This window comes from Anser anser (genome assembly GCF_964211835.1).
Source record: "Anser anser genome assembly, chromosome: 11".
Lineage (NCBI taxonomy): Eukaryota > Metazoa > Chordata > Aves > Anseriformes > Anatidae > Anser > Anser anser.
The window spans coordinates 10006632-10032982 of record NC_139732.1 but is presented as its reverse complement, the minus strand read 5'-3'; the positions used below and the strand labels follow the sequence as shown (position 1 = coordinate 10032982).

General features: G+C 38.1%; 2 protein-coding genes across 29 annotated transcripts in view; one reads left to right on the top strand and one right to left on the bottom strand.

Annotated features, from left to right (window-relative positions):
- Positions 1-26351, top strand: part of LOC310905307 (leukotriene B4 receptor 1-like) — a gene marked incomplete at its 5' end in the record, with an annotated part of 128334 nt that overhangs the window by 65800 nt on the left and 36183 nt on the right. The window contains one exon of one of the 28 annotated variants that reach the window (XR_014588926.1): positions 24821-25706. The exons of 24 other annotated variants lie outside the window; for them this stretch is intronic. 3 more of the 28 variants (XR_014588927.1, XR_014588928.1, XR_014588929.1) reach the window with 3 other exon arrangements.
- On the bottom strand, positions 5257-25956 carry PLA2G15 (phospholipase A2 group XV). The gene is made up of 6 exons (XM_083851421.1): positions 25713-25956; positions 18043-18199; positions 15618-15736; positions 13984-14082; positions 12361-12585; positions 5257-9361 (listed from the first exon to the last, which is right to left on the bottom strand). The coding sequence occupies exons 1-6, from the start codon at positions 25852-25854 to the stop codon at positions 8850-8852; spliced, it is 1254 nt and encodes a 417-aa protein (XP_083707547.1). The 5' UTR covers positions 25855-25956; the 3' UTR covers positions 5257-8849.

The following is a 26351-nucleotide window of genomic DNA, read 5'->3' as shown; positions in this document are numbered from 1 at the left end:
TACAGGTACAAAGAATCTGCTAGCAACTGAAGATATAATAGCAGTCTTCTTGGCTCAGCTTATTCAAACTGCTTAGACCTATACTAGAATGCTTGTTTGACCATCTCAGACAAAACAGGGTTTCAAAGATAATAATAGCAATGAAAATACCTAGCCTGTAGGCAGAACATTTTCACGCAGCTCAGTTTGCCATCTGGCTTGATGACTTTGTGGATCCTTACACTTTACTCACATAAGGTGACATTTTTAGTTAGATACACAATTACAGTTTGGTCAATAATTTTGCCTTCCCAGAAATGTCACTAAGTATGAGTCAGTGGTAAAAAGTTAAGTGAAAACTTAGAGGTACTTGAGATTTGTCCATTGTTCAGCCACGCAGTAAGAAAACAGATCCAGCTGCATTCACAGGATTTTATTTTTTAACATTTTCCCTTATATTCGGTGTATAGTACTATGAAATACATTTATACAGACACTCACTCCATCTAGTTGTTGAAAAAAGAATGTATGTTGATAGAGAAGTATGTGCCCAATAGACAGATAACAAACCTTTAAAATTTAACAGATCAGATGTATGTTCTGTTGTTGGTGAACAGCTGCCACGCTTCTGCTTGGACTTCCAGCAGCAACATTCAATTTCAGATTTAATCCAAGCATGTAGAGGGGAGTGGACATATAATTCATGCCTCAGGTTCTTTCACTCAGAGTTTGAATCAAGCTGAAGTTTCTTGCCTTTTACATCTAGATAGAACAATCCTTGTCTATTTGAAGTTCTTCTAAAAGTAGAATCTGCATAGAAATGCTCAAAAACAGGACATATTTTGCACATCTCAGGTCTGCAGTGTAATCCTGCCTGGACTTCTCAGGTGAAATCAGCACACGTGCCCTTCAACATTACCCCCAACAAATCCTGTAACTGTTATATACTAGTGCCCTCTACTGCATTTTTAATATAAAACATAAAAGTCTGCATTACATCACCCTGAGAAATTTGCAGAGCTTTCACAGACAAAAATGTAAACCAGAAAGAGTCGATATTCATGCAGAAGAACTGGATAATTTGAACTTTTCCACATATAATGACATATTTCCCAAGCCAATTCATGGTTTCATTTCTAAGTAATTTGTCCACAGAGCTACCAGAAAGCCACCCAAATGCAAGTAAATTTAACCCATACTGTAAAAGTCCTAATTCTTCTCATGTTTATGAGGATCATTTATTTTATCTTTAAAACAGCCCATCTGTACAGCAAAACTATAAAACAAAAGGTATTCAAAAAATCTGTGGAAGAAAATCACAACATATCTGAACCAGAACACCAGAAAGCCAAGCATCTGTATACACGAATTCTCCCATCTTTTAGCTCCCAACTACTTCAAAAAACAGCATCACATCACACTCAGACTTAAAAGCACACTCCAGTCAGTTCTAGCTGCTCAAACTCAAGTAATTAAAAAAAAAAATAAAGCAACTAGCAGATGTGAAACAAACTAGTATTGCTGCCTTCTTATTACCAGTGTGGGGAACAAACTTCTAATGCTAATGACTGCCAAAGAGCAAGAAACATAAAGCTGTACACACAGTTCTTTCCCATGAACTGAGGGTGTCTTATTAGCGAACCTCACTTATATCTAGGGTAAGTCTTGAAAGAAATGTCATCAGAAGAAATTAAGCATTAATCCTCCTAATTCAGTTTCTTAGGAACTGATGGTTTTTTTCAGTATAGGAAAGATTTCTGCAGGACATAAGACACTTCAGCTCTGCTTACATCCCCCAATATTACAAAGTTTTCTGCATACTCCTACATCACCCCTTTCTAACAAAGAATAGGGAAATCGAAGTAGCAAGACAAAATGCCATAAATCTGTCATTAAAATAAAATAGATTCAGGTCAGGTGATAATTTCCTTGGTTCCATCATGCTTGGGAAGGGAATGTTTTACTTCTCCCTTCACTTTCACTGCCATGACCAAGTTTTGCCATCCATAGCCAGGACACCCCACTGCCAATCTTTGAGATACTCCTCCCTCTAGTGGCTCCATTATTATCTGTACTGCGAAGCCATGGCCGAGGTTTGCATTCCAGACAGCATTCCATTCATCTTTAAATCCTATTGTTATTCCCCAGGAATGAAATACATACTGATTTTGATGGCCTAAGAGTCCCTGACAAACAGAATTTTAACCCAAGAAGCAGCATATCCCAGGAGGAAAGCTGTGATTCTAGATACTGTTGCCAGTGTTTGAATGCCAAATTTCCCAGGTATTTCCGTACAAAGTAGAACTGCTTTCTAAAAATTTCCATGAAACTTTGTTAAAGCAGTTACAGCCTCACAATCATGGTATCATCGAGTATTCTGTAAATCCCCCTCCTACTCCCCAATTAAAATCCATTGTGTTTCAATGTCCTTGTAGATAAAACAGATTTAAATGAACAAAAGGCTCAAAAGCTATTGTCCACTGAGAACATCCCATTTTCTTCTGTTAAAAATTCAGCCTTTGTAAGCAAGCTTCACAATTGCATGCAGTTAGAGGAAGAAATACGGAGTAATTTTTGAACATTTAGGAGTCAGTATACTAGCATATTCCATAGCATTGTATAAACATCACCTAAATTTAATGTAGACCTGAAACAAATACAAAGCAGAAAAAAAGTAAAACTGACAGTCAGGTTCTGCTCAAAGCACTGTAGCAAGTTACCAGCAAAGACAGAATTATGACTTGTGGAAATGACTAGAAGCAGCCACTCAGCCTTTTTCCCTGCAAGCTTTGATTACAGACAAAATAGATGATTGATTGTGATTTGGCTTTACTGTTCAGAATAGTTACTTTTTACTTGTTTGTTTCAAGTCTTAGTTAGCTATCAGATTCATAGCCTCAGAACATGCACCAAAACTTTTATATTTATCACTTTTTTTGAGAAGAGGTAATTTGCCTTGAAATCTGTCTGTTTGCCTTAAAAGTCTATGGACACTCACTGCATTAGTAAAATCCATGTTCATCTTTGACAAAGAGCATGTTACTGTTGAGGAATAAGTCAAAGCAGAATGAGAAATGGAAATAGCTGAGCATAAAGAAGAGGCCCAATTAAACAGGCTCAACCATCTGTAGCTACACTGCAGGAATGGGCCATTTAACAGTGGTTGTGAAGACTGGGTAAGGATATGCATAACATGCAACTTCCTCAAATTCATTAACTCCATCAAAACTAATAGTCATTGCATAAAGTGGGCTGTTGGAATATTTAACCAGCAAGAGAAACAGCTAAATTTCTAGTTGGATTGCCTCAAAGGCAACAAATTGTATTTCGTTTGCGTTTTGAATTCATTTCAGTGGATAGATTTTATTTTTCAAGTTTCTTTAAGGACTTGGTTTTGTTAATGCTATTCATCATGTTATATCTTAGTGTACTTTTCCACTTATTCAGCTTCTGAGCCCTCATTAACACACACACACACTATTTCATGCTAAACATCCTTTCTCCACAAGGAGACTGCTTACTTTCTCTTCCAGTTGCTTTTCTTGACTTTTTTTTTTTTTTAACTGGGTCAAGTGTTTATGTATCCACATAACAAAGTGCAAAAATGCATTAGTTCAGTAAAATAACAATATCCACTAACATCTTACAAGGCCACAGGAATATTTTATTTATAGTTTAGATTTCTAGCACCCTTATGTTTAAAGGGACCTGCCTTTTTTTGTTGTTTCGTTTTTAGCAGTAGCTCTTCACAGCCCCTATAACTTATTATGCAGTCTTCTGTTAAAACCTAAATTTAAAAATTTGCTGCAGTACTCAGAGACTGTTCTAAAAATAACAAAGATTATATTCTATGATTGCTAGCTGGAGGTAAAACTGAGCTACATCGAGTACCTTTAAGTGGTCACAAAGTGTGAACAGTAGTGGAGGATCAGTATTAGAAGATTCTCCTCAGGAACTCAGGTGCTACACCTTGGCAAGTGACTTAAATGTAGACAAACCATTAAGACAAGCTTAACACCAATATTTTGAGTCAAACATTACTTACAAACTTCTCTGATTTCCTTGGCTCATACTGCATTGCACTTTTGCCTGAAGGATGCTGATTCAGGAGCTGAACATTCCAATTTAATTCTCATTGAACTAGTTCAAGCAAATGAGAAATTCAGCATAATTTTGAAAACTGTTTTTCCCTCAAAGCAAATATTTGAGATTGCACAGCAGAATAGCATCAGGCAATCTGTAAATACAACGTTTTGATTTAAAAGATGCATGACAACCTAGCACTGGTGTCACTGGTGTTGCATCAGTATTCTAACGTTACCACCCCCCTGTAGTTTCAGCCTCTGCTTCTACTTTCCAGCTTCTTCTAAGAATTGATGAAGTGCTGTAATACAGGATTTTCCACATTTTAATGGGGAGCTGGAAGAAGGCCACATTCCTCTTCCTCCTGCAGTCGTGTGACATCACTGTATCTTGAAGAAGATAACATAGGCATAAACAAGAACTGGAATGGGATGAGAAGTCCAGTTCCCAGGGATCTAGGGCACTGAGAGGAGCAGCACTTACTAATATTCATCTTGTACTAGGCTTTACCACGTGAAAAAAGCCCCAAGACGGCAAATTTTAAGACCATCTTTTTTTCCCCCCATCTCAAGAGTTGTAGGCTTATACCACAGGACACTGAGGCATCCTGGCAAGCCACCAGCAGACTTATGCTTGCCCAACAAACTTTTGGAACACTTCAACAATGTAGATAGATAACTTCATTTTTTTTTGCCTTGCCAAATCATTCCCTGTGCTTAAAACTTAACAATTGAGCCACAATGCACTTCTTTTAATTGCAAAAAAAGGTTTTATACAATAATGAAATTGTGTGGTCAATTTGCATGGATTTGCGCATCAGTTTGGAAGCCAACAGTATAAAGACAATTGCTAGCATCTAGGGCATTTCAAGTTTGAGGGACTAAGCTCAAAATGATGACGTGAAAAGAAGCATGAAGCATCCTGAGAACTTTTATTGCATACAAGATGAGCAAGAAAGAGGCAAGCAAAAAGGAATTGAGTAATTTTAGCCCCACATCTCAAGAACAATTAACAAGAGAGCTTTAAACATACTGGGGGGGAAGGCATAACATCAGAAGTCAGTAGCTGGATTTGGAAGATGAGCCAAGAAACAATTGTGACAAAGGGAGACACCTCGAGAATCTCTTGAATAGAAAAACTACAACAATTTAACCTTGCATCTGAGAGACGAGACATTCACAACAGGACACAGGCTGTCTTAGATCAACTTTATTATGTTATCAAAGTATGACAGTAAAATATTCAAAATCTATTGACCGCATTCATACACAAAAAGGGCATATAAAATGTTAGGTTTCAGAATATGTTCCATACAAAATACTGTTAAATGTAGAGCAGCAGAGTCATTGCCAAACATTCCCTGAATTTAAGAGGGCCTTGAACACACTGTGCTCCAAGAACTACCTTAATATCAAACATTCCTTCCTTTGGTCTGCAAGTCCATTGCAATTATTGCTAGTTATTGAAGCCTTCTGTGTTTTAAACAGAATCACATAGTGACTCTGAGCCACTTCAGAAGTATTACAACGACAGCTGAAAGCCCCTTCAGCATTTTCTATACATTTTGTCAAAAATAAACACATTTGGTCCTCAAGACTATTTTTGGTTTCTGAAAATATCCTGGAAGAATAAAACCTAGTAAAAGTTATGGAAAGAGAGAGACATGATCCATATGTGTTCATTATAACAAAGACATGTCAGTAAAATCAAAAAGTTTTCAACTGTGCAATGTGGCAAAGCACCAGAGTTACTCCTCTTAAGGAACTGTCACGTTCCCCTCTTCCCTTTAAGATGTAATTCTTCATACCCCTCTTTCCCCATAAAAATCTAGAATGCTCAAGTGCTACATGGAGGTAGCAAGCCTATAAAGAATGCTAAATACTCTTGCCTTGTAGAGGAATATGCCTGAGTAAGCACTTCTCAAAGGGCTGAGTGTAGTGGTTCAGTTTCAGTGATTAGAGTAATGTAGCTTGCTGCGTTCACTTCACAGCCACAAGTCTATCCCAATATGCAAGAAACAGAAAATGAAGGGGCTGAAGATAGTTTGGCAGAAAAAAAATCAGAGGTTCTGAACAGAAAACAGAGCTACAGTCTGTAGAACCATCAGATCAAACTCAGAAGCGCTGTGCTTGTGCTAACGGTCTGCACATTCTCAGACAATATTTCGTAGTAATAAATAGAAAGCCAAAACCAAGGCCTGAAGAACTTCCATATTCATCATTTTTACCAGAATAGCTAACAAGATTAAGCACAGACACTGTTGGGCTTGTCTACTAATGGAAAGCTAAGGATAAATATAGATAAATTGTTTACAAGTCTTCAGGTCAAGAGATGCAGTCAACTGATTTCAGAAACAATACTAGATCCCAAAAACTAGAAAAGAAATTTTTTGCACCCCAAAAGAGAAATATTAAAATTTAAAAAGCATGTTTTAGAACAACATATTTTGGAACTTCAAGCTAAACTCTTGGTATGAGACTGAGAATGTGATTAACTAAACAGGTAAGGAACTAAATGAAACTTAGATACATTCTCCAGATCAGGTTAAGAACTGTCTGCCTACGTCCTTTTTTCATTTTTCTGCCCTTGATGCTGTTGTTGGTAGCCTGCAATACAGCCTCCAGCTCTGCTCGTTCAAGTGCTTATTGACAGGCATTCTACTTCAGCAAGAAATAGATTGTGAAAAGCTGTTGTCTAATTTCTTTCTGTTGCAAAACAGTAACATATCAATTTATTCAAAAATTGAGTCAGACCACAAGGAAGAGCTTTAACTTTGAGCAGTCTTGGAACACAAGCCTGAAGCTTATCCAGCTGACAGCCCTGCACAAAGTAGAACACTTGGCTGAAAGACTTGCGTGCTGCCTGCGTCCCACCCCTCCTCATTTCAGCAGTAACCAATTATAAGTGGCTTGGGACAGCACAGTAGTTTCTCTGGAGAGGTCTAGACAATATAGCTGCTGAACGATAGGTTCCCAGGCAACTGATGACAAGATACACATTCCATTTTTAACATCAGAAAAGTGTCTTCTCCCTCAACCAAAGTAATAGGGAAAAACGCAGGGGAAAAGTGAAGCTACATAAGCAAGTTAGAAACCTAGGAAGATATTTAGCTTATCCATGACCCTAGCTTGAGTTGTTCTGGATTTACAAATCATTTCTGAAATTAAATTTAAAGCTTTAAACCTACTTCTGTGCCAAAAATATTTTTTTCAGTAATAAAGAGTTCAAACCTGTCATTTCAACATACCTTATTCTTATATTTGATGGTAGTAAGCATTTTATGCACGCTACAAAAATAGTTAAAGTTTACCCTTCAGAGAACTTCAGTTTCATAAGCAGTGAATCCCCAATGCTTCTCATGAGTTTCTAAAACTCATTTTTTCTGGAAGACCTAGCATTTTGAAAGCATTTAAAGATGTTTTCTGAGAACTAAGTAGAGTCTAACTGGGTGACTAATTTTAAAGCAAGCAAAAAGAATCTTCCAGTGACATTCTTCCAGTGGGACTTCTATAATCAAGGTTGTAAATACCATGGCCTTTACGCCATCATTTCTGTGTAGTTCAAAGCTGAAATATTTTTTCTAAACGCTGAATAAAACAGTACTGTAACGGAGTTGCATGTTTGGCAATTATCTAAACATTTAAGGAACAGAAATTGAGATCTCAACTTCTTAAAACAGCAATTATATAACTAAAATTCAGTTCCCATAGATTGTGTTTTGAAGTTTAAAGTTTCTTTTCAACTGAATGCAACATTTATCCAACCACTGCTTGGCCAGTAACTGAATAAGAGCTTAATTATTTGAGAACAAGTTTTGTATTTTATATCAGTGCTACGCTGGCTTCCACTCCCTGCCCTATCAGGAAATTCATTTCCCATTTTTAATGAATGCCCACCATCCGTTATCATTTCCATTACTGGAGATCTTTTGCAACCCGAAGTGCAATTCTGCACTGTATGTATTGTTTGCCTGCATTCAATTCTATTAGCTTTAATTTACATGCTAAAGAATTTACACAGCTAAAGAAGGGTATTGCAAGCCCCAGCCACAGCTGAACTTTTCTGTCATGGATAATAATGCACCAGGTGAGAACTCCTCAGATTCCTGATTAAGTCATTAGGCTCTAGAAGTCAATAAGCAAACAACTTTTTCCTCTTTCTTAAGAAAAAAGGTACTTAATAAGAACCTTCAAATAATTAACACATTATCTTTTTTCCCCAAAAAGCTGTAACAAAAGAATGGCTGGATGTGACAAAAGATCATCCAGTACCAGACAGACCTCTTGTCTATCTTACCTAGTAGATATGTATATTTACAAACTAAGGTAGTGGGAACTGTGGATATGCCAGAATATGCAAGACCCTTGAGAAGGAATTTGCTGTGCTTCTCAAATTGTTAATATCCTTCCCTTGTTTCATGGGAGTCAGATTGCAATCCTTTCCAGCCCTCCTACTCCTAACCCTAAAAAGGCCACACAAAGGAGAAATCACATAGTACGTGCAAGGGGCCGCACAATCTCCAAACGAAAGTCTGTATGAATACTGGACACAATACTAGAGGCACCAAAATGCATATTTGACCAGGTTTTCAGAATATGAAAACACCATGAAGCATCATGAACATACATCGGAGACAACCATTTAGGACACCAACCAATGTCTTGAACACAACCTTAAAAAAAACACAATAAATAATTCAAATAACTAAATACCAAGGGATTAAAAGGCATTTCCCTTACTTAAGGGAAGGCATCACAGGTGAGGAAAATAATTGTCAACACAAGGTATCACAAATTGAAAAGCAGCTTTTTCACATAAGAGATAGTAGTATCGTTTGATAGCATTTGAATATGCTCATTTCCTGAAAGCTCAAATACCACTACTTCCTGTTTTTGCATGTCCACCCACTTTTGACATTGCAAGGCACTCTGTAAGTTTACTGTACCATCCCCATCACTGTAAATAATCTTGGGCTCTTTGTCAGGAAAACTTTCATAATGGAAGGAATCCGGTGTTTCTATGCCAGTACCATAAAGACAGTGTATGCGCACACCAGGTGGTGTCATCTGGTAGACCAAGGGTTCAGTGTCTTGTCTCATGAGCCAGCCATCTTCAAAATTGATGTCCCTGTAGAATTTTTGGTAATCCTGAAGGGTATAGTTGGCTGTAGGTGTGGTTACAAAGACCTTATCTGGAGGCCATGTGTAGTTGTAGGGGAGCATCCAATTTGTGGAAACCGCTGATCGCTGCTGGTCTCGAATCTTGAGTGAACTGATGACAGGTATTCTGTTGTTGTCACCTTAAAAAAAAAAGGTAGAATTACATTATACATAAAACAGTGCATGATCTCACAACCAGAAGCAATTAGTACCGCTCAGTGATAAATCAAAAAATATTCCATTTGCTTACAGTGAAAATTGGAGAAGTTTTTCATTTTTGATTGTCTCAGTAATCGACTTCTGCAAACTAACTTCCAATAACTTACAAATTTACATACAAGTTAATAACTATGAATGACTGACAAACCAAGAGCACTGCTACCTTAAAGGTCTTAAATTATCGTATACCCAATAAACCTCAAAATTATTCCATTTTACCCCATTTAGGTTTAATACAGTACACTAATGCTTGACCAAAACATTTGAAGAACAAGATTTTTTAGTTGTTGACATCAAGACTATACATTTTTCTTGGCAGTCTGTTCTAAAGATGGCTCAAATTAACATGGGATTAAGTTATAATTTATATGCTTTCTTCAGATTGTAACCACTGCTCATGTCTTTCTCCCCCAAATTAAAATCCACTTAATAAATAGCATACATAGCGATCACTGGAATTTATTTTTTATTTTTTTGAAACAGTTCTGAGATCAGAGTTCTTTTTTGTGGTGACAGATCTGACCTATTTTCCATCGCAGTGGCTAGCACTCCTCAATTCTCTTGTCAACTGAAACTTGAATCCGATTTTTTGTTATTAGGTTCAGGTAGTTACAGCATGTCATTATTCATGTCAACAAAACCTTAAAAATTGAAATACCAAAACTGCTGTTCCTGAAACAGCACCAAAGCATGTATTTTTCAATTCCATAAGGTGGCACTGTTGGTTCAGCAAGACCAGCTAAAGCACAGTATTTACTGCCATTTTCAGGAGGATTGCGTGGAGACATTACAAGCATAATCCTGAGAGACAGATAAAAAGGAAACTCAAGAGAGCACAGCAAGAATTACAGAAGTCCTTAAATGCATTTCACATTACTGTGTGGTATAAATACTTAGCTGTGCACACTCACCACTAAGCTACCAAATACTACTTGCAAGTTTTCAGCAATGAAATCCTGAATTCCAAACCTAAAAATTAGAGAAGTCTGTACCAAGTTTATTTCAAGCAGAATAAACAAGTACAGAACCTGACACTCTACTCCAGCCTTTTCTTTCAGAACTGCTTATCAAATCTTATACTTTTTTCCTGAAGTGCAGAAGTACTATAAGGTCAAGACCACACTTAGGCCAGCAGGCACTGACATTATAGCATATAAAATATTAGGTCTAAAGACAACGTTGCCAGCATTTCAAGCTGACAATCAGAAAAAAGAACAAGTGAACTTTGCGTCTGTGCTTGCCATATGTAAAACAGGAAGAGCATCCTCACTTTATTGGCAATAGAATTGTTGTAATAAAAATACCAATCCTGTGAAACACTTAAATATGTAGCAGTAAGCAGCACAGAAGATCTAGAGACAGTAATTTCCACTTGTGTGCTGCTTGCCACTTTGATAACAACCGTGGATTTGACATCAAGTCCTAGCCATTAACATACTATAAACAGGAAGGGGAACAGAAAGAATGCATTTCTGCTTGAAGAAAGCTTGCCTGATGTTTCCTCCAGGAACACAGTACTTTTGCTAAAGCAACGATTCTTCTGCATGCTAGTATCCTGATAATTTCAGAAACTAGCTAGACTAATGTAATCAAAACATTAACACCTGATGGTGGTGATTTTTTACCTACAGATGTTTAGGAAACAGAACTAGCCTAAAAATGGGCATTCTGATACTATACTATGCCTCTTAAGTCTCCTGCATCTTGACTTTCTGCTCCAAACCATGAAGTTTAATACTACAGACATACAAATTAAGAGATTATTATGATTTAGTAGGAATCTAACTATTCATTAGACATGTGTATAGCTAGCTGATTTGGATGAGATGTATTATAATGGATAAGCAAAATATGAAGCACTGAAATTTAATTCAAAGGAAATCCGAGACTGAAACTGTGTAGTCTTTTGGAGTTTTATGAAGCTATTTTTAACATTGCTCACTTCCTGCCCTTTCTATAGCATACAAACTTGTCAGACAAAGCCTGTGGAAAGAAGGAAGTCAATTTTTTTTTTTTTTTTTTTTTTTTTTATTTTACAGTGCCACTGCAATAGAGTTAACAATGTACAACTCAATACAAACATCTGATTTATTTTTTTTTAAATAACTGAGTTGTGCATTCCTGTTCAGAATCAAATTCCTTTGCTAAGCAAAGCATTCTTTTGATTTGTCCATGCATGGCTGGCAGTTGCTATGTGCTCTGCATTTTGATGAAGCCCATTTCTGATGTCAGCTTTGTTTGGGATGCAACTAATAACCAAAGCTAGTCAAACAAAAGCAAGGAAACAGCAGGACAGAAACATTGCAAATTAAATGCCAAAAGCACAAAATAATATTGTTTTGCTGTGAAATAGTTATGGTATAACATAATGTGGTAACTTAGCTTTCTCTCAGTTGTTTGCAGTTGCATAGTGAAAGACTTTTTTTTTTTTTTAAACCAAGCTATAACTTCAGCAGGCATCTGTGCTCTGGGCACCACACCACTTCTCCATTGCATCTACCAGTTCCCCTTTATGTTCATCTCAAGCAGCTGTATGATATTTAATCAAAGGCAACTACTGAATGCTCTAGAGTCCATGTTGGCTTAGCAATACTGAACAGAGAACAGTCAGGCTGCAGGCAGAAGCGACAGAAATAAGATGCAGCAGGTCAAACAGCAGCTGCTTGTGTCATCTGCTGAAAGGTTAAGAGGGGATGCAGCTCCTAGTTAAGGGATGTAAAAACTTGGTCCATTCCCATGAATGGAAAGACAGTCTGGCCACAGGACTTCAGACATCAAGTTGCCACCACTTACAAAAAAATATTTTTAACTTCGTAGTACTTCGTAGTTAACTGTAAGACCAGAGGATGAAAGTTGAAGGTACTATTTAGTATATTTCATACTACTTACAAAATACATTGCAAACCCTCAAATTACCTACCTGAAGCCAGCACACGAAGAGTTTTAGCTACTCCTCCCCACGGAGCACCTAGTGACACATAATCCTTTATGTACTTGTCTTTCCATTCCTGAGTCTGATGGTTGAGGAAGTACAGGGTATACATGTTACCCATACTGTGGGCAATTAAAACAACAGGACTTCCATACTGCTCATACATTAACTCTATCATCTTGCGAAGAGCCACAAAATAGTCTCCATTCTCATCTAAATGAGAAATACACAGGTCACACAGTTATAATCGCTAATTGTGGATGCCATCCTTCAACGCAATTATTTAAAAGGTAATATTTTGAAGCAATTGAAACCAATGCATCTTTACATCAGTAATTTATGAAAGGCTGATGCTTTAAGACAGTTTCTTCCTACTTCTATGAAGCTTAAATATATTTTAAAACATTACTCCACTTTTTCCTACCTTTAAAATACATTTAAGATCAGATTTTCTGGGAAGTATCCCATACTGATGGAATGCTAATTTTCCTCCCACAAAAATCAACAGTGGAATTCATCTGGAGTCTAGAATAATTGTGCTAATGCAGAGTTTTGAAAAAAACCAACTATCTGAACTTCCTATGAACTGCATTTTTTTTCCCCAAAAAATATAAGTTTTGTAAGTCCAGGAAGATTCATCATTTCATGAAAGTACAAATAAAGTTCAGATCAGTCTTTTAAAGTATGCATGAACCATTTAGCAGCACATCTTCTATAAGCAAAGTTATCCCTAAATAAGAGTTCTTGCAGATTTCTGCTGGCACAGTATACTTCATTTCTATTAGATGTAATTAAATGAGCTTTAAAATGAGGAGGAAAAAAAAAAATCAATAATACCTTTCCATAACCCTGTAATAAGATACCAATTCTGTATGTCAACTGCAACAGAAATTTAAAGCAGTCACATCAGAAACAAAAGTCATCATTATTGATTTTCCTTCAGGCAGTATTCCTGGATGCCAGGGCTACATGCTTCAGTTTTGTGGGCCAAAGCAAACTTGACACTAGAATATTAGTATTTATAAAACATATATACGATTTCTTCAATATGCTTCACAAGCTGTGAAGAATCTACAAACCACTTGTGCTCATGTGGAATAGAATAAGATGAAGAGTACTACGTTTTAACACTTACATAAAAACAAGCTTAGAAAAATGTAGGCAGCACCCCTCATTGCTCAGTTTTAAGGACATTAAATACAATTTATTCCTCAGGATACAGTCAAGGCAGTTCTGCTAGATTTGGTGTGACTCCAAAACCAGCAAAGTGATACCCTTAGCAAAGTTCTTTCTGAAGACTGATAATGTAGACTTTAGAAATTCCACTATTAATGCACCATAGGGAGGGGTGTTTTTGTGGAGTTTGGTGGGTTTTGGTTGTTTATTCTTTTAGGCAAATCTTAAGTAGCAAATCATTTAGAGGAAAAAAAAAAAAGACCATACCACAGAGCTTTCATCGGAGTCTAGGGGTACCCAGGCCCTAAGAACTAGTTCAAAATAAGGTTTTAAGTATAATAGTACAACTAGGATGGGGGGACAGGTGGGGGACAGGACCCAAAACTATTTACTTGCTTGGAGAGTCAAGAAAGTTTGTTCAAACAAGACATTTACTTGGTGCCTTTCGCCAGTCATAAGGTGCTCCTCTTACATCTTCATCACGTTTGTAGCCCCAGTCTACTAAACTCTGCACCAGCATATAGAAGTAGCTGCCTGTAGACATAAAATCAGAGAAATGTAACAGTGAAAAGATCAGCATTAGAAGCAGCCATCATACAATTACGATGCAAGTTCGGGATGCATTACCTATGATTCCGTATATTAGATGGACATTAAAACCCTAATCTTATCAATCTGACAATCTAAAAAGCTGCATATTAAGCAAAATGAGTTATGCTTACTGTCCCCGAAAAGAAAAACTACTATTCTTAAAAAATTCTTCCTAGTTGGCCGCAGCAAAACATGTCATACACAGCAGGGACTAGTTTTCCCTCAGCATAACTGACCATTGAACTGTTTAAAAGAGAAATTACTACATTACAGTCCTAGCTTATGTTCATTGCAGATTAACTTCAGTTATGGCATATAATACATTCATAAATGTTGGCAAATTCTGGATCAATTTTTATTCTTGGAAACAAAAAGCTTACAGCATACCCCAGGGCAAAACTGGAAGCTACCCAAAGTTATTTTCCTATCTATCAGTTAGCAGACTGAGACAGAACATAAAGCTTCAAAAGCAAAGAAGGGAAACACTCGCAGACTGACCGCAAGTATCTGTGTTAAGATGTTATGTATTACAGGCTTTGAAACATAGGATGCAAGTATTACCACAGTTAAGGGCACCTAGTAACACTTTAGGAAGTGAAACACTTTAGGAAGTCAAAACATCCTGTTGAATATCACAGCCATATTTACATTTTGATCAATGCCTCAATCCTTAGTCTTGAATGCTTGAATGTCCCTGAAACAAACAGAGGCGGTTTTAAATATGGCCCTATTCTACTTATCAGGTTTATGAAGCGAAGATCACCAAGCACAGTAGTGCCCTTTTGGAGACAGCTCACTATGGAAAAGAAAAAGAAGAAATACATGCAACTGAACAGGGACCATTCTACAGTGAAGCATTACTGGCTATTAAATTATTTAAGCCATTAGCCACAGCTAACAACTTCTCACATAAGGTTACCAGTATTTTCTGAAAGACTCCTGGGAAAAAAAAAAAAAAGGAAACTGCAACCAAACACAGTAATGCAGCAATCTTTTGCAGCATGAATTTAATTATTCTGGCACTGACAAGAAACGGAGCTGCAAAGTGATCCCACCTCCCCCAAGTCCATTACCTCATTCTTGATACCAAAGAACGCCATGCTCAAAACTAAGCTGAAGAAATGTTTGTTTTGTATTTTGCTTGCTTGTCAAGGCTCACTAACACAATTTTCTAATCAATCCATCTCATTTTCTAAAGAGTCTTCAAGATGCCTACTCAAGTTTTATCCAGAGATCTTCAATCTGGCACAAGACTAAATAAGTTTTCTTGTCTCAACCCATCATGCCAAACAGTGGACAAAAAGATGTACAATAAAAACACTGAAAAGCCAAGTGAGCTATGTGCTACACTACTACAAAAAAGGTATTTCTACCTGTAAACAGAACTCAATTTGAAGTCAAATTTCAGTGGTTTGTTATATAAAGACATACTAGAAATCCTACAAGTGACAAAGCATTTCAAATGTGCTTCTGCATACCAACGCTCCTTTTACTTGGGTCAAGAAATTCCAAAGAAAACGTCTGCCCAAAGCCTGGGACTCTGATATCCACTCCATCTGGTGGTTCTGTTATCTTACTCGTTCTATTATATACCAGTCTGGAAGAAAAAAAAAAACAGAAACATGAAGCATGTCATATTACCACATGACAGCTCTCAGCCACATTAGGTCTTTCACTGAGTGCAGTAACAAGAACTTTAAGTACTATTACCCAGAAGTAAAAAAAAAAAAAAAAAAACAGGCAAACATAAGAGTACTCTAATGGCTAAGTGGTTTTACAGTGCAAACAATTATTCTAATAAGTTTTTAGTTTTAGATTCAGCATATAAGGCATATCTTCTCTATTAATCTTAGAATACAGAATTATGCCTAGACTTCGACTTTAGAACAACATAAGCTTCTTAGTATAGTTCTACACCATTTCACCTTGCATCAAGCCACAAAACGGAGAAAACTTGTCAAGAATGTAAGAACAAAGGTGCGGCAGTAGAAGATAAAATACCTTTAAAAATCAGATAACAAGAATTCCCCTAGTTAAAAATAATTTGTGTTTAATTACCAGCATAAGGAAGCATTTGCTATTTTTTGACTAATAACAATTGCTACCTCAGGTAACACATGTAGGCATGAAGTGTTTTTTAGATAATTCCCCCTCCCCAGGCTGCAGAATGTAAAGCATCAAATTTAAAACTTCACACTGATTTTCCAGCGGCCCACAAAAATTGAAATTCTGCAATTACTGTTCTTGTTTTTCCCATTGGTTGCTTTATGTTTTAGATCTGTTTAGTCTTTCAAAAGGAAGTGCTAAGCTGCTACTAATTAGCTATGCAGAATCAGTTTTCTATACACAAATAACGCAATGAAAGCTAGTTAGGAAAGATACAAAGTGTTATCTTTGACAGAAGGAACATTGAGTTTAGAAAGATTTTTAAATCTAAAAGTTTTCAGCTAAGAAACCAAGTGACTTATCCCTCTGGCATTCTACTTATATTATAAAATATATTTGTGTCCATATGTTTATAGTACTCACAAAGCTACAGGCAGAGATTTGCTGGAGACATAACATTACTTGGAAGAGGCTAAGATCAAAAATTACTCTGAAGCCACACAAAGTTGAAAATGGAAAATGATTAACAGATTATTTTAAGATGCCACAGCACAGTGGCAAGATGCCCTTCCTCCCATTCTTGCAAATGGATTTCAAAACAGAAGATAAGAAAAACTGAGCCTTTATGTCAATTTCTGCTCTATATCTTTAAAAAATATACATCCTTTTATGTCAAAGTTAATACTGCAATGCACACAACCTGGGACCTCCAGCAAGTACTCTCGCTTATCAGTTCTAGCACACTCCAAACAAATGCAGTCATGCTTTGGCTCATGAATTCCTAATTGCAACTTAAAGTGCTGATACACATTCACATGGTGTTGCATTCTTGAATGCATTCATACACTACTCTTGGAAGCCTTTACATTTTTCATACTCCTCTTTCCTTGAATACTCAGTATTACAGCCCATAAAACCATAGAAAAGCCACAAGGGATTCTGCCTAACCAAGAGAAGCAAAAAATGTTTATTGAGGAGGCACTGCAAAGCTGTCTTTCCATACCATAAGAAGTTGTAGCAATTTTAGTTCATTAAGAGAAAGATTTATTTAATCACTACTTGCAATACTGTGATTTTCAACATCATCCCAAAAAGGATAAAGGGATTTTGGATTTCAATCCCATGTCAATGCCTTTCACGTGCTATGAGTTTCTGTCAAATCCATAACTTATTATTAAATAGTGGTCAATTTTTTAATTGCACAAACTAAATATTTTTTTCCTTAGAGATATTTATGATTTTTACATGAACATTAATGAAGCAATAAGTGATAAAATACCCCATAAACTTTAAATATTGACAATTTGTAGAGCTAAAATAATTCTGGTAAAACTTCCAGACTGCACTTAAAGGATCCCAGGCATCTCAGCTGCCCATGAAACTGCTCTCTGATGACATACTGCCAGGAAAAGTGCAAGCTCACATTCCTATCTTTACTTTTCTCAGCTGCCCAATGAATCTCCTTCCCACTTACTCATCAAAACAGCAGCAAATGTTCTGCTTTAGATAAGCCTACAGAAGTCCGGTAAGTGCCCAAGCCAACACATGGTAACTGGTAGTACAGGGAGGTGGCAGAAACTAAGAGAATCTCATTTTCTTCAGGGGTGATGAACTACTACTGCACATGCAACAGAGCCACATCCTCCCAGTCAGCCTGTTACTCTGCCTAACAGAAATCCAAGTCATTTCTCTCATTGCTCTTGAATCAAAAAAAGAAACTTAAGGTGGCAGTTCTGTACAAAGCACGTCAGCTTAGGGGAAGGAGATAACTGCAAAGAGCAACGTATCTGGTCTTACCTGATATTATCAATCCAGCAGTCAATGATGACAGGCAGGAGCAATTCTAAATTCAGCCAGAGTGTAAAATAGCTGTCAGTTTTCTTAGAGCAGAGATAGTGCACTACTGATGGCTTATCTAATTTTGCCTCCAGCTGATTACCTAAGTCCCCCGGAACTGAAAGATATAAAAAGGAGACACTAAAATGAAAGGAGTATAACATTTTCGGTTATAACATTGTAATGCTGCAGTCCTCACATGCAGTATCACTGCATTCAGATGTAATAGTTAATTATTTTTATCCAGTTAAAGGGAGTATTGCATACGTATTTCCCACAGAAGAAATTTAATTTCTCAAAAAAAAAAAAAAGAAAAAAACATGAGCCGGGGAGCCACCATGTAAGATAACTCCGGATGAATAGTTCCTAACTTCAAAGAACAGACAGTACAGGAACAGGTCAGCTTAAGCCATAGGTATGAAAAACACATTGTCTCAGACATTGCCAGAATTATTCGTGTTTTAAAATGCAAATTGAGTCAGAAGGATTTTTTTTTTCCTGCAGGTAATACAATTGAACGTCTTTGTTCTTTTTAATGAGTTGTCTGCAAACTGAATTTGACACAAAAGTGAAAGTAAAATTTAAATGGAATTATCACCTCCTACGGCACTTCTATTACACTAAATTTAGTTGGCTAGTGTGCTAATCCAAATGTGTAGTTTCATATTATTATGAGTCAGGTTTGGACGCCACAGTTTTGGTCTTTGTAAATGTTTTGATACACTACTGATGTAAGGGAGGAATACTTGGAGGGAAGGTTCTTATATTTGCACCTTCTCCAAAGTACACTGTTCTTAATTTAGCATATGCTAAATGCCCATACTCCTTTGTTTTCCTTTATTTTAAACACAAAATAAAAGACAGTTCTAATTTTGAAGTAAGAATTTCCTAAGCTTAAAAGTACCACTGAAAATTTCAGCAACAAATCCCCATATAAACTTATATTTTATATCTCCCCCCGACTGGGAAGGCAAAAATACTGCATTAACTGAAAAGCTGGGCACTTCTCATGATTTTTTCCACCTTTTCAGCTCCTTTCTCCCCCTCTCCCATCTGCCCACTGCTCCCTACCCCAACATGTACCTTTTGTGGGTTTCCACAGCTGTATCCTATTTACGTGTCAATATTTTATTTTGAAGATTTAGATGCAGGCCTATCCATACAGTTGCTCTCCCTCCTCTCTGCCCTTTAGTAAGGAATTTTATCAAAACAATTAAGGCTTACAGAACGCTGATATTTAGCCAGGGCTTTATATCTCTTAGGGGAACATTCAGCTAGAAAGCGAGATATGGTTTCAATGACATTTACTGCAGAACTGAAAAAGAATGGAACTTCAGGCCAAGTACAGACGGTGACAACCACACTCTTCCTACCTTCAGCCACCACAGATTGTGGCCCACCACGAGACATACCTCAGGATTTCTTTATTGCCTGCCCCTACTTACTCGTTAGGTGTTTAGTGTTTTTGTTTCTGTACTCTTAAGTGAAACGTTAAAAGATCCAGTAGCTGACCACAGTTAAATTTAGGTCATATTTCAAGGACACTGATTTACTGGAAAGCATAATAAGGAAGATTGTAGCATTGCATCACACCCTAGAAAAAGTTTACTGCAGTTCAGTCTTGTAACCTCACAAAATGCTGTATAGTTATTGCTTATAGAAGTATAAGGCAACAGCCTGTTCCACAATCTTGTGCCTGTTCTGGCCGCTGTATCAGTGCTCTCAATTACAAAAAGAACGGAATGTAGTTCTATTTATATCAATCATTCATGGCTGGCCAGTTTCAGCAGCAGACCTGCCAAGGACAAAACAGGTTGATTTTGTGTTCAGTTCCGAAGCAAAACAAAGTACACGAGTGACATTCTGTTCTATCCTGGAACCTCCTTTCCTTTGGTAAAAATCAAGTTCTTCCAGCAAAGATACCTTTGAAAGCTTAGGCAAACACCTGGAATGTTATTTAGAGTTTTAAGAACTTTTTCAAACAGCACTTAAATAGTCATAAGCACAGGAGTTTGGAGTAGGAAGACTCACAACTCTGAAGATTAAAATAAAGATACATTTACAAACAAGAATACTGAAAGCAGGAAACTGTATAAGGTCTCCCTTGGAGTTACTGGAGTGCTTTTAGATTAACTGCAAGTTTAATTTGGTTAGAATATTTTATCCTCAAGCTTCTTGATGAAACAGGCTGTGCTCTTATGTCCACCACAAAGATGAGAATCATTACATACTAGTTTTTGCTCACAAGATGACAGTGAACAGATTAGTTAAGACATGGTAATTTTATGTAATCCTAAACAAAAGCTAAGGGACAAGTGCCAGGCTACAGTACCGCAGTTGAAGTATCACGCAAAGGTATGATGTCTGTTTGTTTATAAAGCAGATATTAACACAGAAGTCTCCTTTCAGGTTTATGCTTTCATATTGTCGATCTGCTAATCACTACATTCACAACTGGCGTTTTGTTTTCAAAAGTATATTCTGCAAGCTAAAAAGGGTTTGTGATAAAGCTATGGGGAACAAAAGGAAAATTCTGACTTTCCAAATTATGAAGATAAGTATATAATACCTTCAGTCTTCACCCACACAATTTAACAGTGTTTATGATTTACAGTTGGCTGGAGAACCACTTCATGACTTTTTGAAAAGCAACAGGTTAGAAAGCTCACACAAGATGAATTCTGTAGGATAAGGACATACCTTTCTGATTTTTCCGAAATGGAATTTGAAAGCAGTCAGAGGAAAAAAAATCCCCTTTGCTTTCAGACCATACACAGAAAATACCTGTGGGCAGAATAAGTACTTTTTGTCATCATCCTCATACCTACCAATAGGTAGCATTTCCAGGCCTTTTTGCTAGAATTATTGCTGATGGTTCTCACTTTTTAAAGCCCACAGACTGACTCCATAAATTTATAAAATAACTGGCAAATGAAGTTCTGCAAAATACATTGGCACTAGTTAAAACTGAACATCCAGAAAAAGATTTCAAGCAGTACCATTGCTTCCCTAATTTGCAGTTGTGTAATGCAGGTGTTAACTAATGAACTGCAACACTTGGAAACAAACAGGGATTTCACATTGGGCAGAAAAAAAGTTTCCATCAGATTTGATGATCTGTAAGTTTTAGCATTACTCTCAGTTTTCACAAAGACTGTAATCCCAACAGAACTCATTCTAATACATTTATGAACCTAATTAATTTCCAATATTATGATATCCTTCACTGATTTTTGCCTCAACTTCCTTGATAAAATTAGTAGATCTCCTTCCATGATGTGTATTTGTTTAAGTTTTATGGAAAGCACATTTACAAATACAAGAGCTTAAGAGGATACAACTTTTCCAAATCTGAGAATTCTAACAACCACCTTTAGGATACATTGATACTCCTGTCTATCACTCCGCTAAAGAATTAGTGACTGATTGACTTCCCAGTACAAGACAATAAGTAAACTGCACTCTGGAAAGTGACTTGCCTCAGTACCCCTCAGGAAACTGAACAGTCAACAAAACCATAAAGAAAAGGAATAATCCTTTACGATTTTAAGTTTCCTTGGTACTTCTTTTTCCCAAATTTTCCAATCTGGTAACTGGGGAAAAAATCAGCTTTGAATAAAGAGGCTATCAGCTGGTACTTTTTTTTTTACTGCATTTATCTAAGTGGATATGCCTTTGGATAAATATCAGAACTTTCTTACTAGCTAATATTTCCTCAAATAATTGTGAAGTTTTGGTTACAGAAATTACCCTTCCTTCAGATCAAACCAAATTATCTGGAAAATTCATTTGAAACTGACTACAGTTCTCTAGGGAGAACGTCTCAAAGTTGCTTATAGACTCAGTGATAGACTTCTACAAAAAAAGGCTTGTGTTTAAAATTAGGAACAAGAAAGCAAACAAGATCTCACATGATACTTCTAGATACCTCAGATCACATGAGGCATGAACAGTTAAATCACTCTTGACATTAGCCAGCTGACCATACAAACACACGCCCCTCAATTAGCAGTCAGCAGAAATTCAGACAAACCTCTTTTGCATGTAAATCAATTATTAACAAACTTCATTTAGGCATCTTTCTAGAAAACTTTAGCCAAGTACCTAACAAATTGTTTGCAGAAGGTATCAGAACATTGATATAGTAATTGTGTTGAGTCAGCTGTAAAAGGTAAAGAGTTCAGTGAATCCACTGCTGATCTTATAAGGACAGGTTATCGACCCCAAAATTGATAAGGCATAGTACATAGTGACTGTGGATGGACTATGTGAGAAAATGAGGTGGGAAGAACAGTAAAATAAAGGAAAAGAATAAAGGAACGTCTTACTAGAAAACAAGCAGGTTGAATACATAACCAAACTGATAAAAGAGTGCAAGATTATTATAATTGTGTGTAAACATGAAGCAGATATCTAGAAACATCAGCACATAATAAATTATTATTTTCAGAGATCGATATTGTCAATAGAGTAAAGGTATTAAGTAGGCTGTCCTGGTTGTTACAGGAGATTTTTGTGTATGAATATATTGGCCTGGCTGAATAGGAACACTTGGGGAAAAAAAAAAAAAAGGAAAAATTCAGTAGCATAAGTAGCTCTCTCTTCCCCAAAAACACTTGAGGGAATAACTCCAAGACAGTCATCTTAGATTTTAGCAAACACTGTCTTCGATATCACACTTTCAGGCAGGGCTTGGGAAGTAAAGTTCTGAGTTTTGACTTTTACCTTATTCTTCCCTGGTTCCACTATAATATGAATACACTTTGGTGCCTTATTTTAAATCTCAGGGAAAGCTGAGCCAATTGCATTAGAGCTTTTTTGCTATCAATTACTACCAACATCAGTTTGGTTCCTAGTCTTGCTTCTTTCATATGTACAAACATGATCTTAAGACATATTTCGTGTTCAGACAATAACTCCTGCTACCAAGACACCACTTGATGATGCACAGACCAGCTTTAGAAAACATCTTAATCTAAACAGAGAATTGCCACTCTCCGCATTCCTTGTGCCAGCTCCTTCATTAAGCCAATTCAGCTACAAAAATTACTCACTTCTTCCTCAACAGGTTAGTTCTCTCCTGCTTTAGCAGACAAATGACTTTACAAAGTGGCCAATACATTGGCACAATAAAAGCAGAAAGAGCACTAATGATCTATTAGATTGGCTTGGCTGTTTCTCAGACCCAAACTTAGGCCAGTTAGGTAGCTCCACGAATCTGAGATCTGTCATCAATGCAGAAAGAAAATCTCAGCAGCCATCTGAGGGTATTGACAGGGTTGTATCCAAGCAGCTGATCTGTTTGCAGATTTGAGAGACTTCCTGAAGAGTTATTTGCTATTTTCTGGGGAGCAAAATGACATTATCCACATAAAAGCAACGTCCCATATTTGCAGACTACTGCTCTGCTTCCTTCTCCATCACCTGAATAAGCACAGGCTGCAGCTGCAAGTTCAGTCATTACAGGAAAGTTCTGAAAACAAGTTACACTGGGTCTTATGACCATCACTGGTCTAAAGACATTTATGAAACGATCATTATGTTGACAACATTCCTTTAGACAGCATTCCTTCCTTCTTTATTCCTTAAGATCAGATGGCCAACTTGCCATGAACAGAATAAGACAAAACTTCCAACTCCTTTTTCTGCTTAGATGACTTTAAAAAAATAAAAACAGACCAAGAGTGTATGTGCAGATCATGAGACCACACTTACTACAAAATAAAAATATGTTTAAAATTGAAGGCATATGAAGAATTAAGGGTCTAGACGCCAGCCTGATAAATCAGGAGAATCAGCACTGTCCCCATCTTACAAGCCCAAGGTGGTTTTGGAGTCTCTGTACAACCCATATCATACAGCCTGCATACACCTTAGTCTCCTGCATGTGTGATTCCAAGTCAATGCATGGTTTTTTTTTTCCACCCTTCTTTCTCCCAAACACCTCTGCTAAGCCAGCACTTAGAACACCTCCCTAAATGACTGTCCTAAATCTTCCTACCATCCTCATAGCAGTAATTCCTAAAAAGCTTATCTTAACATGTCACATATACAAGAAGGGTGAAGAAAAGGTCATGAAAAGTTAACTAGAATCAGTATGGCAACATTTCATACAGGGCCAGCGAGTGACCGACAGTCACTCCTTCCTCTCCTCCTTTATTTGCTTGACCTTCACTTGCCATGTCATGTCTAATTGAAGCTAAGCTCTTGGTGCAGATGTTTTCACAAAGACGTTGATTTATACGCATCAAAAACCCCCTGGTATTTTGCAAACATAAGTTACAGCAAGTGACTGCCTAAGAGCACCTGCCTTCCCGAACATACCGACAAGCCTGAAAAATTACTCACGTTAAAACCAACTGAATCTTCACTTTCTGGATAGATCAGGACTGGACAGCAGAAAAATTTTAGAACAGACACTAGAATAGTAAAAGATACAAGTTCTATAATGTTTGATAAAAATTAACAGCAAGAAAATCTGTTTTGTAAACCACTCACTGATGAGTCCATGGTTAGCCACACATCGTTTACCCAGAGTTTCTCTTATGAAGAGAAAAATAGGTCAACCATTGTTTTTTTAAAACATTCTTAGGTAACGTATATGCGTATAATAGATCCATCAGTGAGAACTTGATGCTACTATATTCAGTATCCCTTATCCCAATTGCTTTTAAATCTTCCTTGATTCCTTTGTAGCTAGAGTTGAATATTAGGCAACTAAAATTGTCCTCTTCATCAGGAAGAAGCTTGCACTGAAGTGCCAAAGCTTATTGCTGAAACCCAGTGTTACAGAGTGGAGAGACAGCATAAAAGATTGCTTCTAGCCTTCAGAGACAGAACTCAGAGGACTTGTGTTCAGATTTTAATTCCAGCCTCTTATGAAATACTTTTGCTGCTTCTTCTTGTGGCAAATCTTCTTGCAAATCTGCATCCTCTCAGTTAGCTCAGCCGCCCGTGAAGAACTGTGAATTTGTACATGATGGGCTTGGCAGATAAACAATGCCTTCTGAAGAAGTTCTTGTTCAGCATTTACCCTTTTCCATCAGAAATTTGTAACAGTAGTAAAAAAAAAAAAAGTCAACAGAACCTAAGCTATTGTATGTAAATAGAGCTTAAACCAAACAGGATGCCTCTGATTGTCTCTCTCAATGTTGTCCCATTTTCTTCTCCCCCTTATCATTATCAGACCATCCGCTTACAGGACTGCCTACTGACATTAATATCACCACGTGCACCTGATCAGTGGGGATGTTTAGGAACTACAATTTCAGTAGGCAAATTACTCTAACATTTAACGTTTACTCACAACTCTTACCAATGGACACAGAGGGCAGCTAACGTAATTACTCCGGACTTACAAGAACGCTTTCTACATATCTGTTAGTAACGACTTGGCACTCCCAGGCCAGCACTCCACACCAGTCTCTATGCCACCAGATGCAACAAGGCTGTCCCCAGCCCAACCTCTTGCTCCTGTCAAACCCCAAGGAGAGCTAGGGGCACAACAGCAGCCCGCCAGGAGCCAGTGGCCGGGCGGGGAGCAGCGCAGGGCCGGGCCCCAGCCCCGGCTCACGGCGAGGACCCCAAAACCCCCCACCATCACTCCACAGGGGGCCCAGCCCGGCTCTTACCCAGCACCACGGGCGGCCCCACGGGCCGGCGGCGCGGCAGGCAGCCGCCACCGGGGCAGAGCAGCAGCAGGAGGAGGAGGATGCTGAGGAGAGAGCTCCCTCCCGGGCGCGGGAGGAGCCTAGCGCCGGCCGGCGGCACCATTACCCCAGCGCATAACCCCGCGGCCGGGAGCCGGCGGCACCCCGTCCCCTACCCGTCCCGTCCCGTCCCTCTCGCCCAGCGGGGCCGCCCGGGCTGAAAAGAGTTCGCTCCGCCCCGGCCCGGCCCCGGCCCGGCCCCGGCCCGGTGCCCGCCCCCGCGAGGAGTCACCAGCCGAGCGCGGAGAGCCCGAGCGCGGATTGCCGAGCTCCTTCTTTCTCCTTCCCCGGCCTCCGGTGGCGGCTCCCGGCCGCCGCCTCAGCCGCGCCGTGAGGAGCGAAGGGCCTCACGCAGCTGCAGCCACGGTCGTGAGATCGTGACGGGGCCCGAAGCCGAAGTAAGGGGTGTTTGCATGTAAAATCAGGGCAGAAAGGCAGATAGCGCATGAGGGGTGAGGTCTGTGTGGGTTAGGGAGAAACACACCATCCTACAGCAGTGAATTTTCATATTACAAAGTCACAAACACATCCAGTATCAAAGGTTACAGGCGATGCAGTACT